The sequence below is a fragment of the Hemitrygon akajei genome, chromosome 7 (genome assembly GCF_048418815.1).
Source record: "Hemitrygon akajei chromosome 7, sHemAka1.3, whole genome shotgun sequence".
Taxonomy (NCBI): Eukaryota; Metazoa; Chordata; class Chondrichthyes; order Myliobatiformes; family Dasyatidae; genus Hemitrygon; species Hemitrygon akajei.
Genome location: NC_133130.1, coordinates 78,882,591 through 78,906,640, shown reverse-complemented (window position 1 = coordinate 78,906,640; position 24,050 = coordinate 78,882,591). Strand labels below are relative to the sequence as shown.

General features: G+C 42.1%; 1 protein-coding gene across 1 annotated transcript in view; it reads left to right on the top strand.

Moving 5' to 3' along the window:
• Window positions 1-23,849, top strand: part of ism1 (isthmin 1) — a 94,803-nt gene extending 70,954 nt beyond the window's left edge. Inside the window, exons 5-6 of the mRNA XM_073051277.1 lie at window positions 18,354-18,443; window positions 21,741-23,849. Coding sequence (XP_072907378.1) covers window positions 18,354-18,443; window positions 21,741-22,258 — 608 coding nt within the window. The 3' untranslated portion in view covers window positions 22,259-23,849. The remainder of the gene's footprint in view (window positions 1-18,353; window positions 18,444-21,740) is intronic.
• The last annotated feature ends 201 nt before the right edge of the window (window positions 23,850-24,050 follow it).

Below are 24,050 nucleotides of genomic sequence, written 5' to 3'. Positions count from 1 at the left end.
CCCGCAGTGTTTCTGTTCCATTGAAGGGAAGCAATCGTGATTGAAAATAAAGTGGAAATAATAATGCATTTGGAAAGAGGTGAAATGCCATCGGTCATTGGAAAAGCATTAGGCTACAGTCTGTCAACGATCGAAACAATTTTAAAGGATAACGGATAAAGTGAGAATAATGGAGCATGTGAAACGCTCTGCCCCGATGAAAGCTGCAATTATTACTAAGCAACGCAGTGATTTAATTATTGGAATACATACGTTTTATATGCATGGAAAGGTAAAATATATACTATATATTAAGACAAACGTTTGACGAACTCACCCTAAATAATACCTGATGTACTTGTTCCGATTTACATACAAATCCGACTTAAAGATGGACTCAAGAACGGAACTCATACATAACCCGGGGACTGCCTGTACTTGTATACTTACTATAATTGGTTTACTTATTTTTTTCTGTCTATACTATTATGTATTGCATTGTACTGCTGTTGCTAAGTTAACAAATTCTACGACACACGCCAGTGATAATAAACCTGACTCTGATTCTGAAGTATATGCAACAGCATCAATGCAAAACTCACCGACAAGAGCTGAGGAGAAGAAAATGTGACCTATTTTGAGTTCAGCCTATCATTGGGATCCTAAAGTAGTAAACCACATGCCTGGGCAAATAATCCAGGAATTCTGCAGTTAAGACCATTGCAGTCTATGAGATACTGTGGACCTCTGCTGATAATGGGATGGAGGCAGGAGAAGATGAACCACAGCAACCGGAACACAGATCTGCTCACGAGGCCAAAGGCTTTCCTGCACCAGTCCATGGAATAAATTTTAATTATGAGCCTTATACAACAATTCTAAACAGTCACCTCCACATGTTCTCATAGCTCTTGCCAAATAAACACATACATCCAGTGGCTGCTGCTGTATATCAAGGATGTCATTAATATCTTAACAGTTCTCAAATGGTTCTGTTTATTATCAAAGAATATATACAGAATACAACCTGAAATACTTGTCTTCACAGACATTCAGGAAAAACAGAACTCCAAAAGAATGACCAACAGAAAAATATTAGAACCTGGAAGCGCCCCTCCCCGCTCCGTTTCAGCAAAAAGTGTCGGCTCCCACCACCCACCAAGCAATAACGAAGCACCCGAGGAGAGACCATGATCTGCAGTCAACAAAAGCTATTGTTTACCTGACAGTTTGACATGCCTCAGGCTCTCTCTCTCTCTCACTAACAAAGCACAGAGAGATGTCACCCATTTTCACAACTAAGAGGGGGACCGACGATCACTGTTACAATATTACGGTCTGCCGCATCGCTTTTCCATACTTCCGCCCCAGCGAAATCCTGATGTTCCATCTCCCTCAGTCAGCAACACTGGCCTGAAATCGGTCTTCCACGGGGACGCACCCTGGAGGTATCTGGAGAATGTTGGAAAATGGTCGGCTAACGAGCTCGAGGAACGGGAACTCATCTGCTGCAAAAGTAAACACAGTTTGAGTGCCACTTACAGATCAGGACCTCGATAGAACCCCAACCACTTGGCTCCATATTAACTCCACACAGTCTCTCATACCAGGAGAGCTGTCAGGACACATTGCAGAGCGAGTCTGCAGAACTGTCAGCATCGTTCCCACTGCTGTACAGACAGGGTGACTGTTTTGCCCTGGTGCTTCTCTGTAGAGTTATACATTCTGTTTTCTAACCAGAGAAGAGGAGGCAGTGAAGCACATGGTTTCTTGCAGGTAGTTTTGATCCCTGGGGTTAAAGGGAAGGGGACTTGATCAAACTGAACAATGTATTCACAATTAGATATGCTGTATTGCAAAACATGGCTTCTCCGATCAGGACTTGAGTAATCACAGGCAGCAAGCTACTGTTACGTTGCGAGTCCCCAACACTGACACTGCTGGGGATCATGGGATCTGTATAGAGCCCCTGTTGTTAATTTGGTTCCTTCTCTAACAGTTACCTGTCTTCCTGATGCTGTAAAATGTATACTATTAGCAATAATTACTATGCAAGCCAACTTTCATTTATGCCATTCTGAAGGTTGTATGTTTTATCGCGCTTTTGACTGGCCGCCGAAGTGTTGGTCCCTTCTAAAGCAGAGAAGCAGAAGATCTAGCCTATCCCTCATACCTCAACATGCCTGCTTCACTTCATGCAGGTCTGGTTTTATATGAGGTAGGTACATGATCTGTTTCTTACAGGAACAATCAGAAAATATCAAAGAACTCTATGGTTCCAGGTCTTTCCTTGAATATTCTGTCAAATTCTTGGTTAAACTTAAGACTTTTATAGGTATTTGTCTTCAATATCTTTGACTGGCTCTTCTTTTATATAGTGCCACCTTCAGCAATAACAAAGGCAAACACCAGTTTAGGTGTACTAAACTTGTGCTGAGTATGGTGACAAAGGACAGATGGGTCTCGAAATAATGTTTGAAATTGGGCAAAATTGGTTGGAAGTGAGGCTGTGGCACTTTTCACACAGGAACACATAATAAAACAGACCCTCCATTGTTGTTGATGGGAGTTGCATAGCAAGGCCTGCATTTGGTGTGTCACTGTCACTCTGACTGCAGGGGAAATTAGTCAGGGCTTAAAGGACTCTCTTCTCAGCAGCCACCAAACAGTTGTGGAAGAGGTTACCATGGGGCTGGGAGAAAATGTAAGAAATGGAAATGTGGTCATCTTCTGTTTGTTGGGGATGGACATGCTGTGAGTGATCCATGCCACTAGACCATGCAGTGGAATCAAAGAGCCCGTGCCTGAGGCTTGGAACTTGAGCATGGAGGAAGCATTGCCGTAGCTTCCATTATTCCAATCATTGAAAACTGAGACTGACGTGCAAAGCACTGGTGTCACATGACATGCATTGCTGAGCCCTGGACAACGTGCTTCTAAACGATAAGAGCTCCTGCTGGTGACAGCAATGCAGAATATGTATCATGCACAAAACTTGACATCGCTAGGCACACCAACTAGGAAATTGTCAGTCACGTCATGTTGAATTACACACAGAAATACTCAGATCAGTTTTTTAATGAACACAATTTCATGTGGAAATGATCAGTAGCCAATCCAGCCTCACAAAGATATATTTTATGCACATGAAATTTGTGCACAAATACCAGTTGCCAAGCTAACAACTTTAATTGATCACAAACAAGAGAAAATCAAGCAACACACACACACAAAATGCTGGAGGAACTCAGCAGGCCAGGCAGCATCTATGGAAAAATTGTACGGTCGAAGTTTTGAGCCGGGACCCTTCATCAGGACTGGAGAAAAAAAGATGAAGAGTTAGAGCTAGAAGGTGAGGGGGGAGGGGAGGAAGAAACACAATGTGATAGGTGAAGCTGGGAGGGGGTGAAGTTATGAGCTGGGAAATTGATTGGTGAAAGAGATACAGGGCTGGAGAAGGGGGAATCTAATAGAAGAGGCTAGAAGGCCATGGAAGAAAGAAAAGGGGGAAGATGCACCAGATGAGGAGGTGATGGGCAGGTGAGGAAATAAAGTGAGAGAGGGAAAAGGGTGGGAAATAGAGAGGGGGCTATTACAAAAAGTTCAAGAAATCGATGTTTGTGTCATCAGGTTGGAGGCTATCCAGACAGAACATGAGGTGCTGCTCCTCCAGCCTGAATGTGGCGTCATCACAACAGTAGAGGAGGCCATGGATAGATATATCAGAATGGGATTGGGAAGTGGAATTAAGATGGGTGGCCACTGGGAGATCCCGCTTCTGCTGGTGGACGGAGCGTAGATATTCGGCGAAGCGGTCTCCTAATCTGCATTGGGTCTCACTGATAAACAGGAGGCCGCATCCAGAGCACCAGATACAGTAGATGATCCCAACAGAAGGACTGTTTGGGGCCCTGAATGGTGGTGAGGGAGGAGGTGTTGGGGCAGGGGTAGCATTTGTCCCGCTACAAGTGCTGCAAAGCAGCGGACGCGACAAAAAATACTGCAAACTATCATTGACTTCCATTGATTCTGAATAACTAAAATGAAATGGCGAACTATTTCATTCAAGTTTCATGTTTTTATAAATGCAAGATTAACCAATGATACTCTAAGCATCTAAAAGCATCAAAGGTAAATACAAATAATTAAATAAAACCTTTTGCTTTCCTACAGTCTTACAATCCCCACTATAAAGAACATGTTTACAGATCACGAGGCAGATCTAACCTGGCATAAGCGCTGGGATATCTCAGCAAACTCTTGCTCTGTCATTGAACCCCATAAAGTTTTACTGGTACTTATTGCTGGGCTGTGCTCCGCCCTTATCAATCCAGCTCAGCCATTAATTCTGCATCTTGTATGCTAATGTGGGAGTTCCAGAACCTTCTGGCACCTCTGCTCAGAATTACCATCATTTTCTTGTGCCTGTGGTACCTTGCCAAGTTCAGCTGAAGTGTTAGGGCAATAACCCAACAGCTTAAGCCAAAGAGCTTTTGGTCTGAGCTTAAAGGTGGGAAAACAAGTAAAGTGACAAAAGTTTAGGGTGAAAATTCCTGAGCTTATGTTCTTGGCAATTGCAGGTAGCTGTGTATGCACAAGAGGCTGGAACTGAAAGGGGACAGGTTATTTTAGGAAATGTTAGGATGGAGGAGATTACCAGGAAAAGGCTGAGTGACATTATGAGGGCATTTGAAATAGGAAACAAAATACATGACCATCCAAACCAAACCAGAAGACAACGGGAACGTCAGCTTGACACACGAGCTGACATTAGTGCCTTTACCATTGCAAAATTTCACTATTCTGCACTGCATATCAGTCCCTGGGAAACATAAAATGAAGATTTTGGGAATGTTGAAATCTCCCTTGGGAAAGAGCATTTGCCTAGGTCATAGAATTCTTTGTTTCTCAGCTTCCATTGCCTTTATATGGATGAGCAATCAAAATTGAATGCTGGAAATACCAGTCAGGTCTACTACCATCTGTGGAGAGAAAAACCAGAGACTTCAAAGTCATTTGAGATCTGACATCAGGTCAGTGACATTTCATCAGGATCTGACCCGACCTTCTGAGTATTTCTAGCATTCTCTGATTTCATTTTAGATTCCTAGTGTCCACAGCATTACATTGTGGAAAGAGGCAAATACGGCTTAAATTTTGAATGCTTTTTGTTTAGCCATCACCCGAATGGGCATTCTCCAACTAGATCTTGCTGTTATTTTGGTTTGGGCATTTTACATAGACTCACCTAGGATAAAGGGAGCAAAGTGTGCAATATAGAAGGAGGAAGCCGCTCGATGTGCTGTTCTCCATGATCCAGGTCACCGAGAAGCTTGCCCACCAATTTGCCTGCAACTGGAGGGGTGCATACTTAATGTTATAAAGGAACTGCATATTTATAGCTCCATGTAGTTGCATTGTATGTCTTTATGAGATTGATGTTATGGAGGGGATGAGAATTTGAGTCCGTATTGCTCACACTCTCTCACTGCTCCCCCATTACGTTATTAGTTTGTTGTTGTGTAGACGCTGTTGAAGTCACACTGCAAGACTCTACAAATAGCAGTTAAGTTTACGAAGTGCAAGTGACTATTGGACAGGACATGGGGTAACTCCTCTGCTCTTCCTCAGCTGATACATTTGCATCACTAATGTCCATTTGAGAAGCCAGACTAGGGCTAAATTTTTTTTAAAAATCGATCAAATATTTCAGGAAAAAAAAGTTGCAGTGCTGTTGGAAATCAGTTTAATGGGATGTAGTTATTTCTGAGTCCTTTAGCACCCACTGGGGAAATTTGTATGCTCATTTCTCATCAAGGTTTTCACTCCCTTGCACTTTTTTCCTCCAGCATAACACTTTCCCAGACTACATCAACAGTAATGTAAAACGCAAAGTTTACACTTGACTGAAAAATGACAGTTTACTTACAGAACATACAGGTTTTACTAAGTGCATTTTCTCTGAAACTCTGCTATTTAAAAACAAAATAGTTGCCTACTGAAGCAACCCTCATTGACTCTTCACACAATCCTGGAACATCTGGACAGTAAAGATGTCAGGATGTTCTTTATTGATAACAGCACAGCATTTGATACAATCATCCGCTCAAAACACATCAGTAAACTCCAAAAGCTGGGCCTCAATGCTCCCTTGTGCAATTGGATCCTGGATTTCCTCACTTCAAGTCAAGTCAAGTCAGCTTTTATTGTCATTTCGACCATAACTGCTGGTACAGTGCATAGTAAAAATGAGACAACGTTTTTCGGGACCATGGTTTACATGACACAGTACAAAAAACTAGATTAAACTACGTAATAAAAAAGACACAGAGAAAGCTATACTAGTCTACAGGCCTGCACTGGACTGCGTAAAGTGCACAAAAACAGTGCAGGCATTACAATAAACAATAAACAGGACACTAGGGCAAGGTGTCAGTCCAGGCTTCGGGTATTGAGGAGTCTGATAGCTTGGGGGAAGAAACTGTTACATAGTCTGGTCGTGAGAGCCCGAATGCTTCAGAGCCTTTTCCCAGATGGCAGGAGGGAGAAGAGATTGTATGAGGGGTGCATGGGGTCCTTCATAATGCTGTTTCCTTTGCGGATACAGCCTGTAGTGTAAATGTCCATGATGGCGGGAAGAGAAAACCCGATGATCTTCTCAGCTGACCTCACTATCCACTGCAGGGTCTTGTGATCCAAGATGGTGAAATTTCCGAACCAGGCAGTGATGCAGCTGCTCAGGATGCTCTCAATACAACCCCTGTAGAATGTGATGAGGATGGGGGGTGGGAGATGGACTTTCCTCAGCCTTCGCAAAAAGTAGAGACGCTACTGGGCTTTCTTTGCTATGGAGCTGGTGTTAAGGGACCAGGTGAGATTCTCCATCAGGTGAACACCAAGAAATTTGGTGCTCTTTACAATCTCTACCAAGGAGCCGTCAATGTTCAGCGAGAAGTGGTCACTCCGTGCCCTCCTGAAGTCAACAACCATCTCTTTTGTTTTGTTCACATTAAGAGACAGGTTGTTGGCTCTGCACCAGTTTGTTAGACACTGTACCTTCTCTCTGTAAGTTGACTCGTCGTTCTTGCTGATGAGACCCACCACGGTCATGTCATTGGCAAACTTGATGATATGGTTCGAGCTGTGTGTTGCAGCACAGTCATGGGTCAGCAGAGTGAACAGTAGTGGACTGAGCACACAACCCTGGGGAGCCCCCGTGCTCACTGTGATGGTGTTGGAGATGCTGCTCCCAATCCAGACTAACTGAGGTCTCCCAGTCAGGAAGTCTAGGATCCAGTTGCAGAGGGAGGTGTTCAGGCCCAATAGGCTCAGTTTCCAATCAGTTTCTGAGGGATGATTGTGTTGAATGCTGAACTAAAGTCTATGAACAGCATCCAAATGTATGTGTCTTTTTTATCCAGGTGGGTTAGGGCCAGGTGGAGGGTGGTGGCAATGGCGTCATCTGTTGAGCGGTTGGGATGGTACGCAAACTGCAGGGGGTCCAGTGAGGGGGGCAGCAGGGTCTTGATATGCCTCATGACGAGCCTCTCGAAACACTTCATGATGATGGATGTAAGTGCAATGGGACGGTAGTCATTTAGGCAGGACACTGAAGACTTCTTCGGCATGGGGACAACGGTGACGGCCTTGAAGCACGTTGGAATGGTGGCGCTGCTCAGGGAGATGTTGAAGATGTCAGTGAGAACATCTGCTAGCTGGTCTGCACATCCTCTGAGCACTCTACCAGGGATGTTGTCTGGTCCAGCAGCCTTCCGTGGATTGACCCTGCACAGGGTTCTTCTCACGTCGGCCACGGAGAGACACAGCACCTGGTCATTCGTAGGAGGGGTGGACTTCCTCGCCGCCACATTACTTTCCGCCTCAAACCAGGCGTATAAGTTATTCAGCGCATTTGGGAGGGAGGCATCACCTGCACAGTCAGGTGATGTTGTCTTGTAATTGGTGATGTCCTGGATGCCCTTCCACATGCGCCGCGTGTCGCCACTGTCCTGGAAGTGACTGTGGATTAGCTGGACATGTGCACGCTTTGTCCCTCTGATGGCTCGGGACAGTTTGGCCCTTACTGTTGTTAAAGCTGCCTTGTCGCCTGATCTGAAGGCGGAGTCATGGGACCTCAGCAGCGCACGCACCTCTGCGGTCATCCATGGCTTCTGGTTGGCTTCTTGTAGACCTCGGTCAGTTTGGAGAGGCAAAAATATCTCCTCCACAATCTCCGTCAGTGCAGGAGGACCACAGGGATGTGTACTTAGCCCCTGCTCTACTTTTCTACACTTCAGACTGTGTGGCTAAGTACAGTTCCAACACCATATACAAGTTTGCTGATGACACCACTGTTGTGAGACATATCAAAGTTGGCGATAAATCAGCATACAGGAGGGAGATTGAAAATTTGGCTGAGTGGTGTAATGACAGCAAACTCTCACTCAACGTCAATAAGACCAAGGAACTGATTGTAGACTTCAGGAGAGGGAAACCAGAAGTTCTTGAGCCAGTAATCCTCGGGGGATTAGAGATGGAGAGGGTCAGTAACTTTAAATTCCCAGTTGTCACTACCTCAGAGGACCTGTCCTGGACCCATCATATAAATATAATTGCAAAGAAAGCACAACAGCACCTCCACTTCCTCAGGAATCTGCAAAGATTCAGCATGTCATGAAAACCCTTGGCAAACCTCTATAGATGTGTGGTGGAAAGTGAGCCGACTGGGTGCATTACGGCCTGGTATGAAGACACCAATGCTGCTTTTGAGTGGAAAACCCTGCAAAAGGCAGTGGACTCGACCCAATACATCACAGGTAAAACCCTCTCAATCTTTGAGCACATCTACATGAAACATTGCGGTAGAAAAGCAGCATCCATCATCAAACAGCCTCACCACCCAGGCCATGCTCTTTTCTCACTGCCACCATCTGGTAGAAGGTACAATTTCCTCAGAACTCTTACCACCAGATAAAAGAACAGTTACTACCCCTCAACCATCACTCTCTTGAACAGAGGGGATAACTGCACTCATTCCACTTCTGGTGTTCTCACAACTGACAGTCTCACTTTAACGATTCTTGTTATTTCATGCTGGTTATTTATTGCTATTCATTTATATATTGCATTTTCACAGTTTGTTGTCCATTGATCCAGTTTACAGTTACTGTTCTATAGATTTGCTAAGTATGCCTGCGGAAAAACAGAAGAAGAATCTTAGGGTTGTGTGTGGTGACGTGTATGCACCCTGATCATAAATTTTACTTTGGACTTTGAACTGTATCCCACCTCATCTTTAGGCACTCTGCTTTGTTATCTGTGCCTCCACCAACTTAGTGTGCCATGTGCAGACTTCCTAATCGTACACTTTATATTCTCATCCAATATGCAACAGAGGTTCCAGCACTTGTTACAGGTTTTCTGTCAGAAAAACATGCATCCCCTAAAAATTACTTTCTGTATCCCCTTGACCAACCAATTTTAGAATCAATTTGTTAAAACACCTCCGATCTCTTGTGCCTTCACCTTCTGTACCAGTCATAACTTTAGATCTTAGGCTCATTCTAGGCGGCTGCTGCTAATTTCTAACTTCTTTACAGAGCCAAGAAAGCAACGTGGATCAGTCTGAGGTCTCTGATTAAAGTCTTAATTGACAGATAGTACTTCCAACAGTGTTGTGCTTGGCTAGATTCTATCTTCAGTGGGATCTGAACCCATAACCTTCTGATTCCATAATGACTGTACTACCCTACCACCATGCCAAATCTGATATCTACCATCTGTAAAGTTTCTGTATAAACAGCTTTTTGAACAAATTCAAGAACTGGTATTGATCTTTGAAAAGCAACATCATAGCGTTATAGCGCAGTTGCTTTTAGAAGAGTCCCACTGAGCTGATCCCTGAAGAAAAATATAAAGGACCTTTGCAACAAGGAGCTTAGAAAAAAGCTTTTTCTTAATGATACTCAAACCAGTGCGCCAAAGCAATGACTGAGTGGATAACTTCACTTCACTTTAAATGTGTGTTTTTAATGGTTGAAGGAACAATTTTTCGTTTCGAACAGCCACATGATTAAATTGCTTATCTCCATAAACAAGAAATTTAACATTTCCATTTACCTGATAAGGCTCCACCTTCCTTCCCAGGTAGATGCAGTAAGTTGAATAGTACTTTTCATCACGGGTAAAGAAGTTTTCCTCAATTTTCTGGGTAATTTTCATCTTTCAACTAAAATATACAGAGAAGAAATCATTTATTTAACAGCATACCATGATCCCACTGGCAGTAAAATGACTGTTTCGATTCTAATATCATAATAATGACTACCTTTGGGAAGTTTATTGGCTGTAGAGAATTTTGGGGAGTTTTACTTTTATAATTACGTACTTTCTCTTTGTCAAGGAAAGAAAGTCAAAAGAAAGTCTTAATCAAGATACAAAAGGGAAAATCTTTCACTGAGATTTGGAACCTCCTAATTCTCTCTGCACATCAATTGCTTTTTTTTCTCCAGTTCTAAAACTCTTATAAAGAAGATCATAGAGGAAGTAGGAGTCAGCAAATTGAACCATTCAGCCCATCAAATTTACACTAGCCATTAAGCATCCATTTATGCTATTCCCATGTTTTTCTCCCCACATTTCCATCAACTTTGCTCTGAGTCTACTGCTCACCTACACAACAAGAGCAATTGACAACGGCTATTTTAACCATTTCTTTGGGATGTGGGAAGAAACTAGAGCACCCTGAAGAAACTCCCACAGTTAACGCTATGTGCAAACTCCACATAGTCTAGCTGAGTCAGGACTGAACCTGGTTGCTGGAGCCATAAGGGGAGTCACTCTGGAGCTAATTGAATAGTCACGACAGTCACTCAGTGAAGTATCGAACAAGTATAGCATTGGTGAAACTGTCAAGGAATTGTAGAGTAGTTCATCACAGGAGGCCCTTCAGCCCATCACATCTTTGCTGACCCTTTTACCCATCTACACTAATCCCATTTGGCTGCATAAGGACCATACCCTCCTATGCCTTGCCTATGTAAGCGTCTGTTTGAGTGCCTCTTAAACATAATGATTTTATCTGATTTGACTACCTCCTCTGGCAGTGTGCCCTCTTGTAGATACCCCTACTACGGAAGAAAGATTTTGGCCATCTGCCTCATCTATGTCTCTCCTAATCTTCTTTCACCCCACAGTTGCTACTCAAACAGATTCTTCAGCAGATTGTTTGTTGCTCCAGATTCCAGCATCTGCAGTCTTGTGTTTCCTTCTTGATGCACAGTGCAGCTTCACAAATAGCAATGGCCACGTTACCATTTCTTTCAGTGACCTTAGTTGAAGAATAAATATTTGGCTTAGGACACATAGAATGGAAAACAAATAAAACTGCAGATGCTGGAATCTGAAACAAAAACACAGAAAAGCTGGAAAAAAACAGGCGGTCAAGCAGCATCTGTGCAAGGAGAAACCAGTTAACACTTTGGGTCAGGGACCTTCCTTAGAATGGTAGGAAAAGTGGAGGGGTGACCTGAAACATTAACTGGTTTATCTTTCTACAGATGCTGCTTGATTGGCTAGTACTTCTGGTTTTGGTACAACAGGATCTTTTATGTTGGGATCCTATAGAGATGTCAAGTTAGAGTTAGGTGCTCAGGCCTCTGGTGCAGGACCAGAACACAGAGCTTTCTCACTCAGAGGCAAGAGTGCACTACAATAAGGTATTTGCTTGAGTGTTTCCTGGATCAGCTTATTTTCATATTCATTAGGAAAAAATGACAAGTGTAAATCTGGTGCAAAATAGGCATAATTGCAGGAGAATTCTATCTAGCCTTTAATGGATACCTGGGCACCTCCTACTAGGAAATGCAAAATCATAAAAATAAGGACTGATGCATATAGTGAGATTTTATGTCACTAACGTTTGTTTTACACTCTGCTGCAGAGTGATCCCATTTTATGTTAAAACTGAATTCTAACGCAAGCTTCTTGTAATTCAATGTGACCATTGGAGCATCACTGATACAAACTAGTGGTATAGCGTCTCTGTAATTTAGATTTTCTGAAGAAATGCAGGAAGTGACCTTGCCAGTACCCACTTTTTTTTAATCATGGGTGTGAATCTTGGAGTTAGATGGAAATCATACAACCTTAAAACATTAGAGCAGAAATTATCTAGCATTATTGTGTCTTTTGGGAAATCTGATGTAAATGGTAATCAAAAAAAAAAGCCGAAGGAGATGTAAATGGTGCCTAGAGGTGTCAATGATGCCAGCAATGATTTTGTGGTAGATGTAAACAATGGTATAGGACAAGTCCAAAGTGAAAAATAATCCATTCCACTCTTAAGAGATGTATCTACTTCCGCCCTTTTGTCACTCCCACCTCCTTCATTTGCTTATCACCCCCTTCACCTGGATCCACCTGCCAGCTCTTGCTCCATCCCTTCCCTGCATAGTTTTTATACTGGTTATCTCTCCTCTGTCTTTCAGTTGATGTGAAGGGTCTTGACCCAAAATGTCAAATACCTATTCCCCTCAGATGCTACCTGACTCCCTTAGTTCCTCCAGCGGGTGATGGTCCTTCTAGATATGGGCAGCTGCCTTCTTTCCCTCTCAAGTGATAATCACTTCCCTCACCAATGTTCTAAGGCTATTTCAAAGAATTAGATGTGGTCCAGCAGAAGGCAGCATCCATCGCTGAGGACCCCCACCACTCAGGACATGATTCCTTCTCATTGCTACCATCTGGGAGCCTGCAAGACACACACTCAGCTTTTCAAGTGCAGTTTCTTCCTTTCCATCATATTTCAGAGCAAACCATAAATCCATGAATATTACCTCACTATTTTGCTCTTTCCACTTTTTAAATATATTTCTTATTTTAATGTGTAGTAATTTTTTAAATGTATTGCAGTGTAATGCTGCTGCAAAAGAACAAATTTCACTACATTTGTCAGTGATAATAAACCTGATTCTGATTCCCTCCATAGTTCGGGAATGCTACCATAACCACCAGAGGGATTTCCAACCCTCCACCACAACCACCATGGCACTGCAAGTACTGACATACATTTCTCCATGAAATGTTTATTTTGGAAATATCTGGAGCAGTGACTCAGGGTCAGACCGGGATTAGGGAAGTGCAAGCCTATCATGTCGAGGTGAAATTTGCCGTGGTAACTGGCCACTGCGGTAAAACTGTAGCAATGAAACAAAACATTCCTACAGTTCCCTACCCACCCACCTTCTCCCCTCACTTGGTCTCACCTATCACGTGCCAGCTTGTACTCCTTCCCCTTCCCCTTCCCCCAACTTCTTTGTCTGGTTTCAGTCCCGTTCCTTTCCAGTCCTGATGAAGGGACTCAGCCCGAAATGCCGACTGTTTTATCCCCTCTGGAGACACTGACTGATCTGCTAAGTTCCTCCAACATTTTGTGTGTTGCTCTGGATTTCCAGCATCTACAGAATGCACCTGTTTAGGCAGAGGCACCTGTCCTGGGATGTCCATGGACACGTTGCAGCCAATGAAGCTCTGCTGAAGAGTAGTCATTGTGGGAAGGAGGAAGTGCAGTGGCCAAAGGGGACTTGTGACTGGGATAATGAGCAGATAATCTCTTTGGTGATGCTGATTGATGGATTAATATTGGCCAGGAGACTGGAGTTCAGTGCTCATCATTCATTAATTCATCAAACAAGGCACTATTACAAAGACTTCCTGCTCATCTTAATAACAGTCCCCTGGAGTCTTGTGTAGGTGCCCGATAATTCAGGCAGGACTGAGGTTTTGATATCTGGCCCTCAGTATTACATTTTGCTAACTGCCCACATTCCTGTGCTTGGAGCAGGGTTGGAAACCACGCCCTCCTAACATGGCACTGCCTACTGACCCACAGCTGATGCCAGTGGAGTGTAAATCATAGTGCTCTAATTTTTCCAGGATCTCCAAAATAAACAAGTTACTTCCATTGACAAGTCCTTCAAAATTAATGTCTGCTGGTGTTTTTGCTAGAGGAAAATTATTCCCATTGGCTTAGAGTAAACTGCTGTGCCGAAATGCTGTCAACACTGTTTGTGCACCTTGGCAAACTCTGGCATGCAGCCCATCAATCTCTGTCTTGAGAAATTATTGGAGAAAAATTACAGTCTGCAATACTCGTGGCGTATCAATATAACAGAGCTGTATGCAAAATTCTTCCAAAGGCTCAGAGCCTCATAATGTTTACCCTTTATATTCCAGGTTGAAGAAAACATTAGAAACATAGAAAACCTACAGCACAATACAGGCCCTTTAGGAACATGTCCCTACCTTAGAAATTACTAGGCTTACCTATAGCCCTCTACTTTTTTTTTGTAATTTATTTTTTTATTGAAGTTCATCAAACAAACATTTCCATAAGGTGCATTTCAGACATTGTACATATATATCATATAATTATATATATATATCACAAAATCTCCACAAAGTATTTATCTGGGGTATACACTTATAGAAAGGAGTGGAAAGAAAAAACAAGCAAAAGGAAAGAACTATGTACGAGTAGGGAGTGATCTTTTTTTTTACAACAGATTCATTGATTTGTGAGAATAAAATCAGGCCTATGAGGCATTATGTAGTTAAACCATTTTTCCCAGTATGAATCAAATTGTTCCAGCTTATGATTAACAGATGCTGTTATCTTCTGCATTTTGTAAATGTCCATTGTAATTTCCATCCATGTATTTAAAGTTGGGCTCTCCTGTGATAACCATTTCCTAGTAAGAGTCTTTTTACCAGCCACCAACAGTATATTCATTAAATATTTATCTCTTTTCAACCATTCTTGAGGTATATATCCAAAATATATGGTCTTACTCTCCAAGGGTATTTCACATTTAAAGATGTCTTGTAGGGCATTGTGTATCCCCCTCCAATATTTTTTGATAAAAGGGTAGTCTCAAAAAATATGATAATGATTTGCATTTTGATGTCCACAATTTCTCCAGCAAACAGGGAGGTTACTATCATAATGGGATTTCTGAGAGGGTGTAATAAAATATCTTATCAAGTTTTTCCATCCAAACTCTCTACATTTCTGTGAATTGGTACACTTCCATTGATATCTCCATATTGTTGTCCATTCTTCCTCAGATATAATTATCCCTCCTTCCTTCTCCCATTTTGTTTTAATGTATGAAGTCGAATGCTTGAAATGATTCTACTACCATTATCTGAATTATATGCTTTTCTAAAGAGCTCTATCAAGCATGTGTTTGCCTTGGTTACATTTTAAAGCGTCTTATTAACATATTGTTGCATCTGTAAATACCGATAAAAATCTTGTTTTCTATTAAGTGTTTCTCTTTAAGCATTTCAAAACTGAACAGTGTTCCTTCTTTCATTATGTTGCAAAGAACTGTTCTTCCTTTAGCTGTCCAGTCCTTAAATCTAGCATCCAATTTATTTGGTGTAAAATCAGAGTCATATGCACACCATTTAAGAATTGCAATATCTCCCTCTAGATTATATTTTTTTATAGTGGTTTTCCATATTTTAAGAGTCAATTTCACCCAGCTCCATGTACCTATCCAAAAGTCTCTTAAAAGACCCTATCGTATCCGCCTCCACCACCATTGCCGGCAGCCCATTCCACGCACTCACCACTCTCTGAGTAAAAAACGTACCCCTGACATCTCCTCTGTACCTACTCCCCAGCACCTTCAACCTGTGTCCTCTTGTGGCAACCATTTCAGCCCTGGGAAAAAGCCTCTGACTATCCACACAATCAATGCCTCTCATCATCTTATACACCTCCATCAGGTCTCCATAACTCCAAGGAGAAAAGGCCGAGTTCACACAACCTATTCTCATAAGGCTTGCTCCCCAATCCAGCCAACATCCTTGTAAATCTCCTCTGCACCCTTTCTATGGCTTCCACATCCTTCCTGTAGTGAGGCAACCAGAAATGAGCACAGTACTCCAAGTGGGGTCTGACCAGGGTCCTATATAGCTGCAACATTACCTCTCGGCATCTAAATTCAATTCCACGATTGATGAAGGCCAATACACCATACACCTTCTTAAACACAGAGTCAACCTGCGCAGCTGCTTTGAGCGTCCTATGGATCCCCAAGATCCCTCTGATCCTCCACACTGCCAAGAGTCTTATCATTAATACTATATTCTGCCATGATATTTGACCTACCAAAATGAACCACTTCACACTTATCTGGGTTGAACTCCATCTGCCACTTCTCAGCCCAGTTTTGCATCCTATCAATGTCCCGCTGTAGCCTCTGACACCCCTCCAAACTATCCACAACACTTCCAACCTTAGTTTCATCAGCAAACTTACTAACCCATCCCTCCACTTCCTCATCCAGGTCCTTTATAAAAATCCCGAAGAGTAAGGGTCCCAGAACAGATCCCTGAGGCACTCCACTGGTGATCGACCTCCATGCAGAATATGACCCGTCTACAACCACTCTTTGCCTTCTGTGGGCAAACCAGTTAGCTCAGTGCTGCACATTATTTTCACATTTTAAAATTTCAAAATGTTACTCCTGATGGAGAAAACCAAACCAAATCCATTTTTTTGTAGTTTCTGTCATCCAACGCACAGCACATGTCACACACCTCAGACACAGTAATTTAGCTCTAGTTCCTTCTTAAGGACTTTCTAACTAATTACTAAGTAACTTCTTTTGTACTCTCACCAATTAAGGTTTCTGCAATAGGTTCAAAGGGAAACCGTGGTGGCCAAGGCATTATTACAACTTTGAAAATATGTACGAGTTACTAATTTTCTTCTTATAGAACTGAAGAGTGACTTTAAGCTTTTCTTGGTATGAATACAAAATTATAGATAGTTGATTCAGTTTTTACATCTAACATTAGGCTCCCATTTTGAAGGCAGCTGCTCTCAGTAGTTCCGTTCCAGAGCCTTGAGCTCAGAAATCAGGGCTGACACTCAGTGCAAGTCTTGATTGCCACCTTAGGGTATGTAAAATACCTCATCACTCTACCGTAGAGACAGTTATTCATTGTTAACTGCAGCTCAGAAGTCCATGGGCATAAGGCCTACTTCAGACACTTGAGCACAAAACCCATCTGATAGAGCAGGGACCGTGTTCTCCCTTGGGTCCAGCCCGAAATTTATCTCTCAGGCAATACCACTGGAACAGAGAGTCTGGCTGTTTATCTTACTGCTGATTGTAGGAGCCTGCTGTGGTCCACTTGGCTGCTACAGTTTAACAGCAACTACACTTCAAACTTCCTTTATTGATTGTATAAATAGTTGGGATGTCATCAAAGGCACTCCATATTAATACAAATACTTTCTTCTTTCTGACTAATGCAACTAATGAGAAAGTAAAGTCTTTCAGCAGACGCATTATAAAAATACATTTGGACTTTGTTCTGCCAGCATTAGCGAAAGGGAAACTGGTTAAAATCCAGCCATATTTAGACGGCACAGCAGTCTGAACTGGAATCTATCAATTGCTAAAATAATTCAAGATATTTTAATCAACGTAGCCTTCTTCGCAAGTCTATTCTTGAACTGCACCTTCGGTGAATTGCACCAAAGTGTGTGGATAGAGGGTAGGTGGAAATGTTCCCGCGTGTCCATTTCAAATAAAAAGCAGATTACTGCACTGTAAGGCAAACACGAGGAAATCTGCAGATACTGGAAATTCAAACAACACACACAAAATGCCGGTGGAACGCAGCAGGCCAAGCAGCATCGATAGGGAGAAGTGCTGTCGACGTTGATATAGATGCTGCCTGGCCTGCTGCGTTCCACCAGCACTGTAATCGGGCCTGCTAATTAGCAACTAGTTACAAACTTGTCAAACCTCCAATTGATGCTGCTGATTAGCAGCATAGAGACATGAATGTCCAAATTCTGTCCTGTTGAGGCACCGGTCGTATTTTCCTGACCAATTCAGGCTTTAATGCGTTCCCTCATGACAGTACTGGGTAACTCTTACCAGGGTCAGAAGGTTGTGGGCCCAGATGCGTGCACGCACAAATTGAAGGAGGCCAATTTTTGGGGATGGTCCTTCAGCTGAGGTGTTAAATACTGTAGACCTCCCAGCAGATATATTCCAAGTCACTATTTGAAGAGTGGGATTTATCTTCGATGTTTAGAGTTTGACGATTAATCACTATTGCTGAACTACCTGGACATTTATCACATCGCTGCTTGTGGGAGCATGCCATATGTAACTTGGTTACTCTGTTTCTTGTAGTACAGTGACTGCACTTCAGAAGGACTTGGTTGGATCTTAATGTGCCAAGATAGATGCCATAGAAATACAAATCTTGTTTCCTTCTCTCCCTATTTTAAGTATTCCAATTTAAAAAAAATCTTGTTTATCTTTCTTTCCCCTCCGAAGGAATTGAAGACACTTTCAAGACTGCTGCAACAGAGATGAGCCTAATGGCTGGAGGTGAAGACATAAATGCGACGGAATTGTTTGGAATAGGTAAGGTGATAGTTTTGCCCAAAGTGAGGTATGAAAATTGTAAATAGATTTATTGCATGGGTAAAATTGTGGCAAAATCATTACAATGGAGGAAGGTGTGGTCATCTAAGCTGGGCATGAAAATATTAAATGCTAGTATTTTCAAATATGGAAAGATTGAAGTAGTGGACATCCAATGAGACTCAAGCATCATTGAAGGGTGCAGACAAATTTAAAAAGGTGAATAGAACAATGGCCTGTGTATCTCAAGGACAGGATCACAGAGAAAGAGTTTTTTCCTAGGCTGTGGAAAGCCCTGGATGCACTATGCTAGGAATACAGGAGGCAGTTCAGGCACTGCGCCTTAGGAAACATAAGCTCTCCTTGGCAAGAGCGCAGCATCATACTAGACAGCAAAAAGTTAATGACAACAAATAACTACATAAACTTGACTGGTGTTTGCTGAAGGATAAGGAGTGATTTGATCATATCTGTTTCAAGTAATTCAGACCTAAAAGTTCAGTAGAAAAGACCAATTTCCACTGATTATGGAATCTTGAACTAGGAAATGTTTTCTTTAAAATTAGAAATAAACCTTTGATATGTGAAGCTCGGAAACTCCTGCAGCACTGTGTTTCATGTTTGGTACTCTTTCCCATTGCCACTTTTGAAACTTCATTTCAAATTTGATAGATGCCTGTTAAGAATATAGTGTATACTAAGCAATAAAGGGTGGTTTATGGAGCTAATATACATAAAAGCTATGATCTCATCAAATGCATAACTGCTTTGAGAGGTAAATGGCTTTACATTCATATGTTATTTCCAAGAAGCATGAAGCTGATATGGCAGTGAGGCATAAAACCAACCTTAATTTATTGATATTTATCCAAGTGTTACAGTACTGAGAATCTGATATCATTAGTGATGTACTACGTACCTTTGCACGTACAAAAACACAAGAAACTTTTCCTTTCATCTTTGACATTGTATTGTTCCAATTTACCTAAAACAAAAACTGAGTCATGGAGATGTCAGATGTAAAATCACAACAGAATTGATACATCATGGTCAGTTACCTCTTAAAATGTGTTTCCCTTATTGCAAGAACTGGTTTTGTATAAGTGCTATCTTTGTAAGGATTTAATTAACAGGATGGCATGATAATGAAGGCCATTAGGTTCCAAATGTGGCACACCCCGGGTGATTCACAGCCGGATGTCTCCATGGGTTGAGTCAGTGCTACTGCTGTAAACTGATGCCACAGACTTCTCCATGTGGAAGACTTGAGGGAAAATAAGGAAAACAGCCCCACTGCAGCAATCTTTGAGGATTTCCAAACTCCTGGTGGCAGAATGATATTGATTTTAAATTTGGAATGCAGGCATACATGAATGAGATAAACATTTATTACACATCCCTGTTTGCTCTTGAGAAAGCTGTGGTGGCTATTGAAATCCATGTCATGAAGGTAATCCCACAGTGAATGAGTGAATGCCAGGTTTTGATTCACTAGATTTAAATAAAAGACAATTACATTTTCAAGTCTACCTTACTGAGCTACCATTTTGAAGAAGGTGTAGAGTGTAACTGTGGTACATCAGTAGAACAGGGAAGGAATGTTTGGGACATTGGACGGGGTAGTATGTAGGCAGGTTGCTTTGCCCGGGATGGTGTTGAGTCTCCTCATCCAGTCAAGTATTCCTTCATGGTTCTGATTTATGCAACGTAGTTCGGAAATTGCATCATCTCGGATCGCAAGACCCTGCAGCGGATAGTGAGGTCAGCTGAGAAGATCATCAGGGTCTCTCTTCCCGCCATCATGGACATTTACACTACACGCTGCATCCGCAAAGGAAACAGCATTATGAAGGACCCCATGCACCCCTCATACAATCTCTTCTCCCTCCTGCTGTCTGGGAAAAGACTCTGAAGCATTTGGATTCTCACGGCCAGACTATGTAACAGTTTCTTCCCCCAAGCTATCAGACTCCTCAATACCCGAAGCCTGGACTGACACCTTGCCCTATTGTCCTGTTTATTATTTATTGTAATGCCTGCACTGTTTTTGTGCACTTTATGTAGTCCTGTGTAGGTCTGTAGTCTAGTGTAGCTTTCTCTGTATTTTTTTTAATGTAGTTCAGTCTAGTTTTTTGTACTGTGTCATGTAACACCATGGTCCTGAAAAACGTTGTCTCATTTTTACTATGTACTGTACCAGCAGTTATGGTCAAAATGATAATAAAAGTGACTTAACTTGACTTATCTTGACTTGACTTGAAGAAAAGTTTAGCAGGGATCAAGACGCAAGTTACTTGCTGCAGAACACCCAGCCCTTGAGCCCTCTGTACTTGTGCAGTTAGGTTTCTGGTTGGTAGTGACCACCCCCAGAATGTTAATGGTGGGTGATTAGGCAGTGGTATTCCTGTTGAACATCAAAAGATGAATAGAAATCACAGTGATCTGCAGAAGCTGCATTATTTTGCATCTTTCTGTGCTTTGCAAGAGAACATTGCAGTTCATCAGCGTGATAAATGTTTCTGTGGTCTCCCATTTTAACTTCTTTATCGATGGAATCAGATTAAGTGGATATTTTGAAATAGCTGAGGCATTTCCTACACCCAAAGTTCAGAATCAAAGTAAGAGAAGCTAGTTGGCTAGCTGTTTTTTTTTTCTTTCTTTCATGGAATGGTGGAATTCACTCCAACAAAATGCATTAGATGTTACCTCAATTCATCATTATATTGGCACAAATAACTTTTTTTTCCCACAAGGCATAGATGCTGAATGATGTGAAGCCAAGAAGGGTGGGTGGAGTTGGGTCACAGATTAGCAGTGATCTCATTGAATGGCAGAACTGACTCCTGTCTCTGATTCTATTACTAATTTCCAGTTTAATGATCAATTGTTCTGAAGTAAAATTAAGTATAATTGAGGGGGGAAAAAGCTTAACGTACCAGTATTTGTGAAGTCTTTTTTTTAATCCCCAGAACAGTCATTCAGTGCAATTGCAAAAACTATCATGTCTGCACATAACTTATATACTGATGAAGGATCTTGGCTTAAAATGTCGACTCTTTATTCCTTTCCATAGATGCTGCCTGGCCGAAGCATTTTGTGTGTGTGTGTGTGTGTGTGTGTGTTACTAATAAAAATGGCTTGTCTTGCAAACATTTCGGGGGAATATCATAGCTATTCAGTAATGGGTTTCATGCAGGCCTTGAAATGGTTTTCTACAATGGTGAAATGCCCCTTTGAATTGAATGCTAACTTTATGATTATTCCCCTTTTTCCCTTTACCAAATTCTACCCAATCAGATACAGACAGCTGCGAAAGATGGATGAACTGTAAAAGTGAATTCCTGAAGAAATACATGCATAAAGTTGTGAATGACCTCCCCAGCTGCCCTTGCTCCTATCCAACTGAGATTGCCTATAGCACGACCGATATCTACGATCGAGCCAAACGCAAGGACTTTCGCTGGAAAGATGCAAGTGGCCCCAAAGAGCGCCTGGAAATCTACAAGCCAACCGCACGTTACTGCATTCGCTCTATGCTCTCCCTGGAAAGCACAACGCTGGCTGCCCAGCATTGTTGCTATGATGAGAACTTGCAGCTCATCACACGGGGTAAAGGCGGGGGGACTCCAAACCTCATTAGCACCGAGTTCTCAGCGGAGCTGCATTACAAAGTGGATATCCTTCCGTGGATAATTTGCAAAGGGGACTGGAGCAGGTACAATGAGGTCAGACCTCCAAATAATGGTCTAAAATGCACAGATAACCCCTCAGATGAAGTATACAAAAGACAGTTTGAGGAAGCCAGAGAGTATTAAAAGCAGGTTCTCTCCTGGGCGCGGATTAGTAGACTGAATACTTTCTGGAGAAGCTATTTTGTTTCCGTTTGAGGACAGACATTCAGTTCACTGGATATGCGCACCCAAGGCATAAAAATACCACACAACAGTCACTTGGCACCTTGTCGATACTTTCCTTTTGACTGCTCCAAACTTCTGAGGACCGTTCCTTTGGCAGCGCCAGGCTCGCAGTTCAAAGGGAAGGCTTGTGCCCCCCCCCCCACCCCCCGCCTTTTTTTGAATCCAGGCAATCAAAGAGAGGCACATTTGTTTAATTCTGATCGAGGGACTGGTGGGGGTGGGGAGTTGTTGGTGGAGATAGCCCACAGCATTCAAAGCATTCTCGGGATTGGAGTCATTTTCAGTGAATCAAAGTATAAACAAAGGAAGTGGCACTTTTATAGTCCCCCCCCCCATCGTTTTTTCATCTGTTCTCTAAATCCCTCTAAATTGTTTATAAAAATTTAGCTTGTGTTAAATACAGAAAAAAATGATGCAGATCTCGCTTTGTAAAATTGTCTTAGAGAATTTTCTTATTGAAGCCTATTCTAAACAATGTTCTTCAGATTTTTAAAGTCTGCATTATTTTTGTACAGTATTTATTGAGCCGCAGAGACACGCACATTCTCTCTCTCACTCACACACACACAGCGCTTCATGTGGTTTGCTTATTTTAGATACCATTTGGACCATGTGCCAGCTGAGCAAAGAAGAGAGTATTCATTAATCTTAATGAAAAGCAAATCTTCGAATAAATCGTATCTGGAATGTTCACGTATAACCTGGAGGTTTTCCTTCCTCCGCTACACCTCGACTCCCTCCCCGCGCACTATTTCATGCGTGTGAAATGTTTCAACCTGGATCTTTTATCAGTGCCTCACTTCCAGACGGAGACTCGTTCCCACAAGCGTTTGATCAGTGACTGCCTGCGGGGACCAGCTGTTGACCCTTCGAGGCAAAAACACACAGATCAGCTTCATATTGTCAGGCATGCCCGCGCCGTCTAAGCTGCCTGTCATTTGCAGCATTCGAGTCTATTTTTTTTAAAGTTTTCCTCCGAAGCCACTGTTGGACTTCTCATTTTGAGGTGAGACAGCGGCGCATGATAAATTTCCGTTTCTTTCCTCCCTGTTTTGTTTAAAGCACAGCAGTCCGTGATGCGTTCAGTTAGTGAATGCCACTCCCACTATAACTCCAGCTAAGATTACATTTTCCTACGGGATGAAGGCAGCTGATGTTTACCTAATCGTCCAGTCTACCCAGGAAGTCCCGAAGATCAAAGGAAGGTGCATTTATTTACCACCGTGTCAAGTTAAAAACAGTGCTGTGGTAGACATATGATCTACCCAAGCCTGAATCTTTCCTGAATGACGTTGCCTGACTTAATATCTGAGCTCTTCCAACAATTCATTCTCACTGATAAAATGGACTTCCTTCAACTCAATGCAGACATTCCTTTATCAAAACCCACTGCCAGTTCAATTGACAAAAATATGTATTCATTTTAAACAAATTTAATATGTTTAATGATTTGGGGATTTTAATAAAACTATTTATACACTTGTGCAAATATAGGATGGCAGTGGATACAATGAAGGTAACTCTAAAAGTTGGTAAGAATTTTGCTATGGAGATGGATTAAATTTGTACTGTACTGTGATTTTCCATAAGAGGTTCCTGATCTCAGGCACTGGAAATATCACCCGATGAATTATTTCAACAGAAGGTAGAGAGGTAAGTGGCACCAACAGGTCTCAGCAACTGTGGGCTT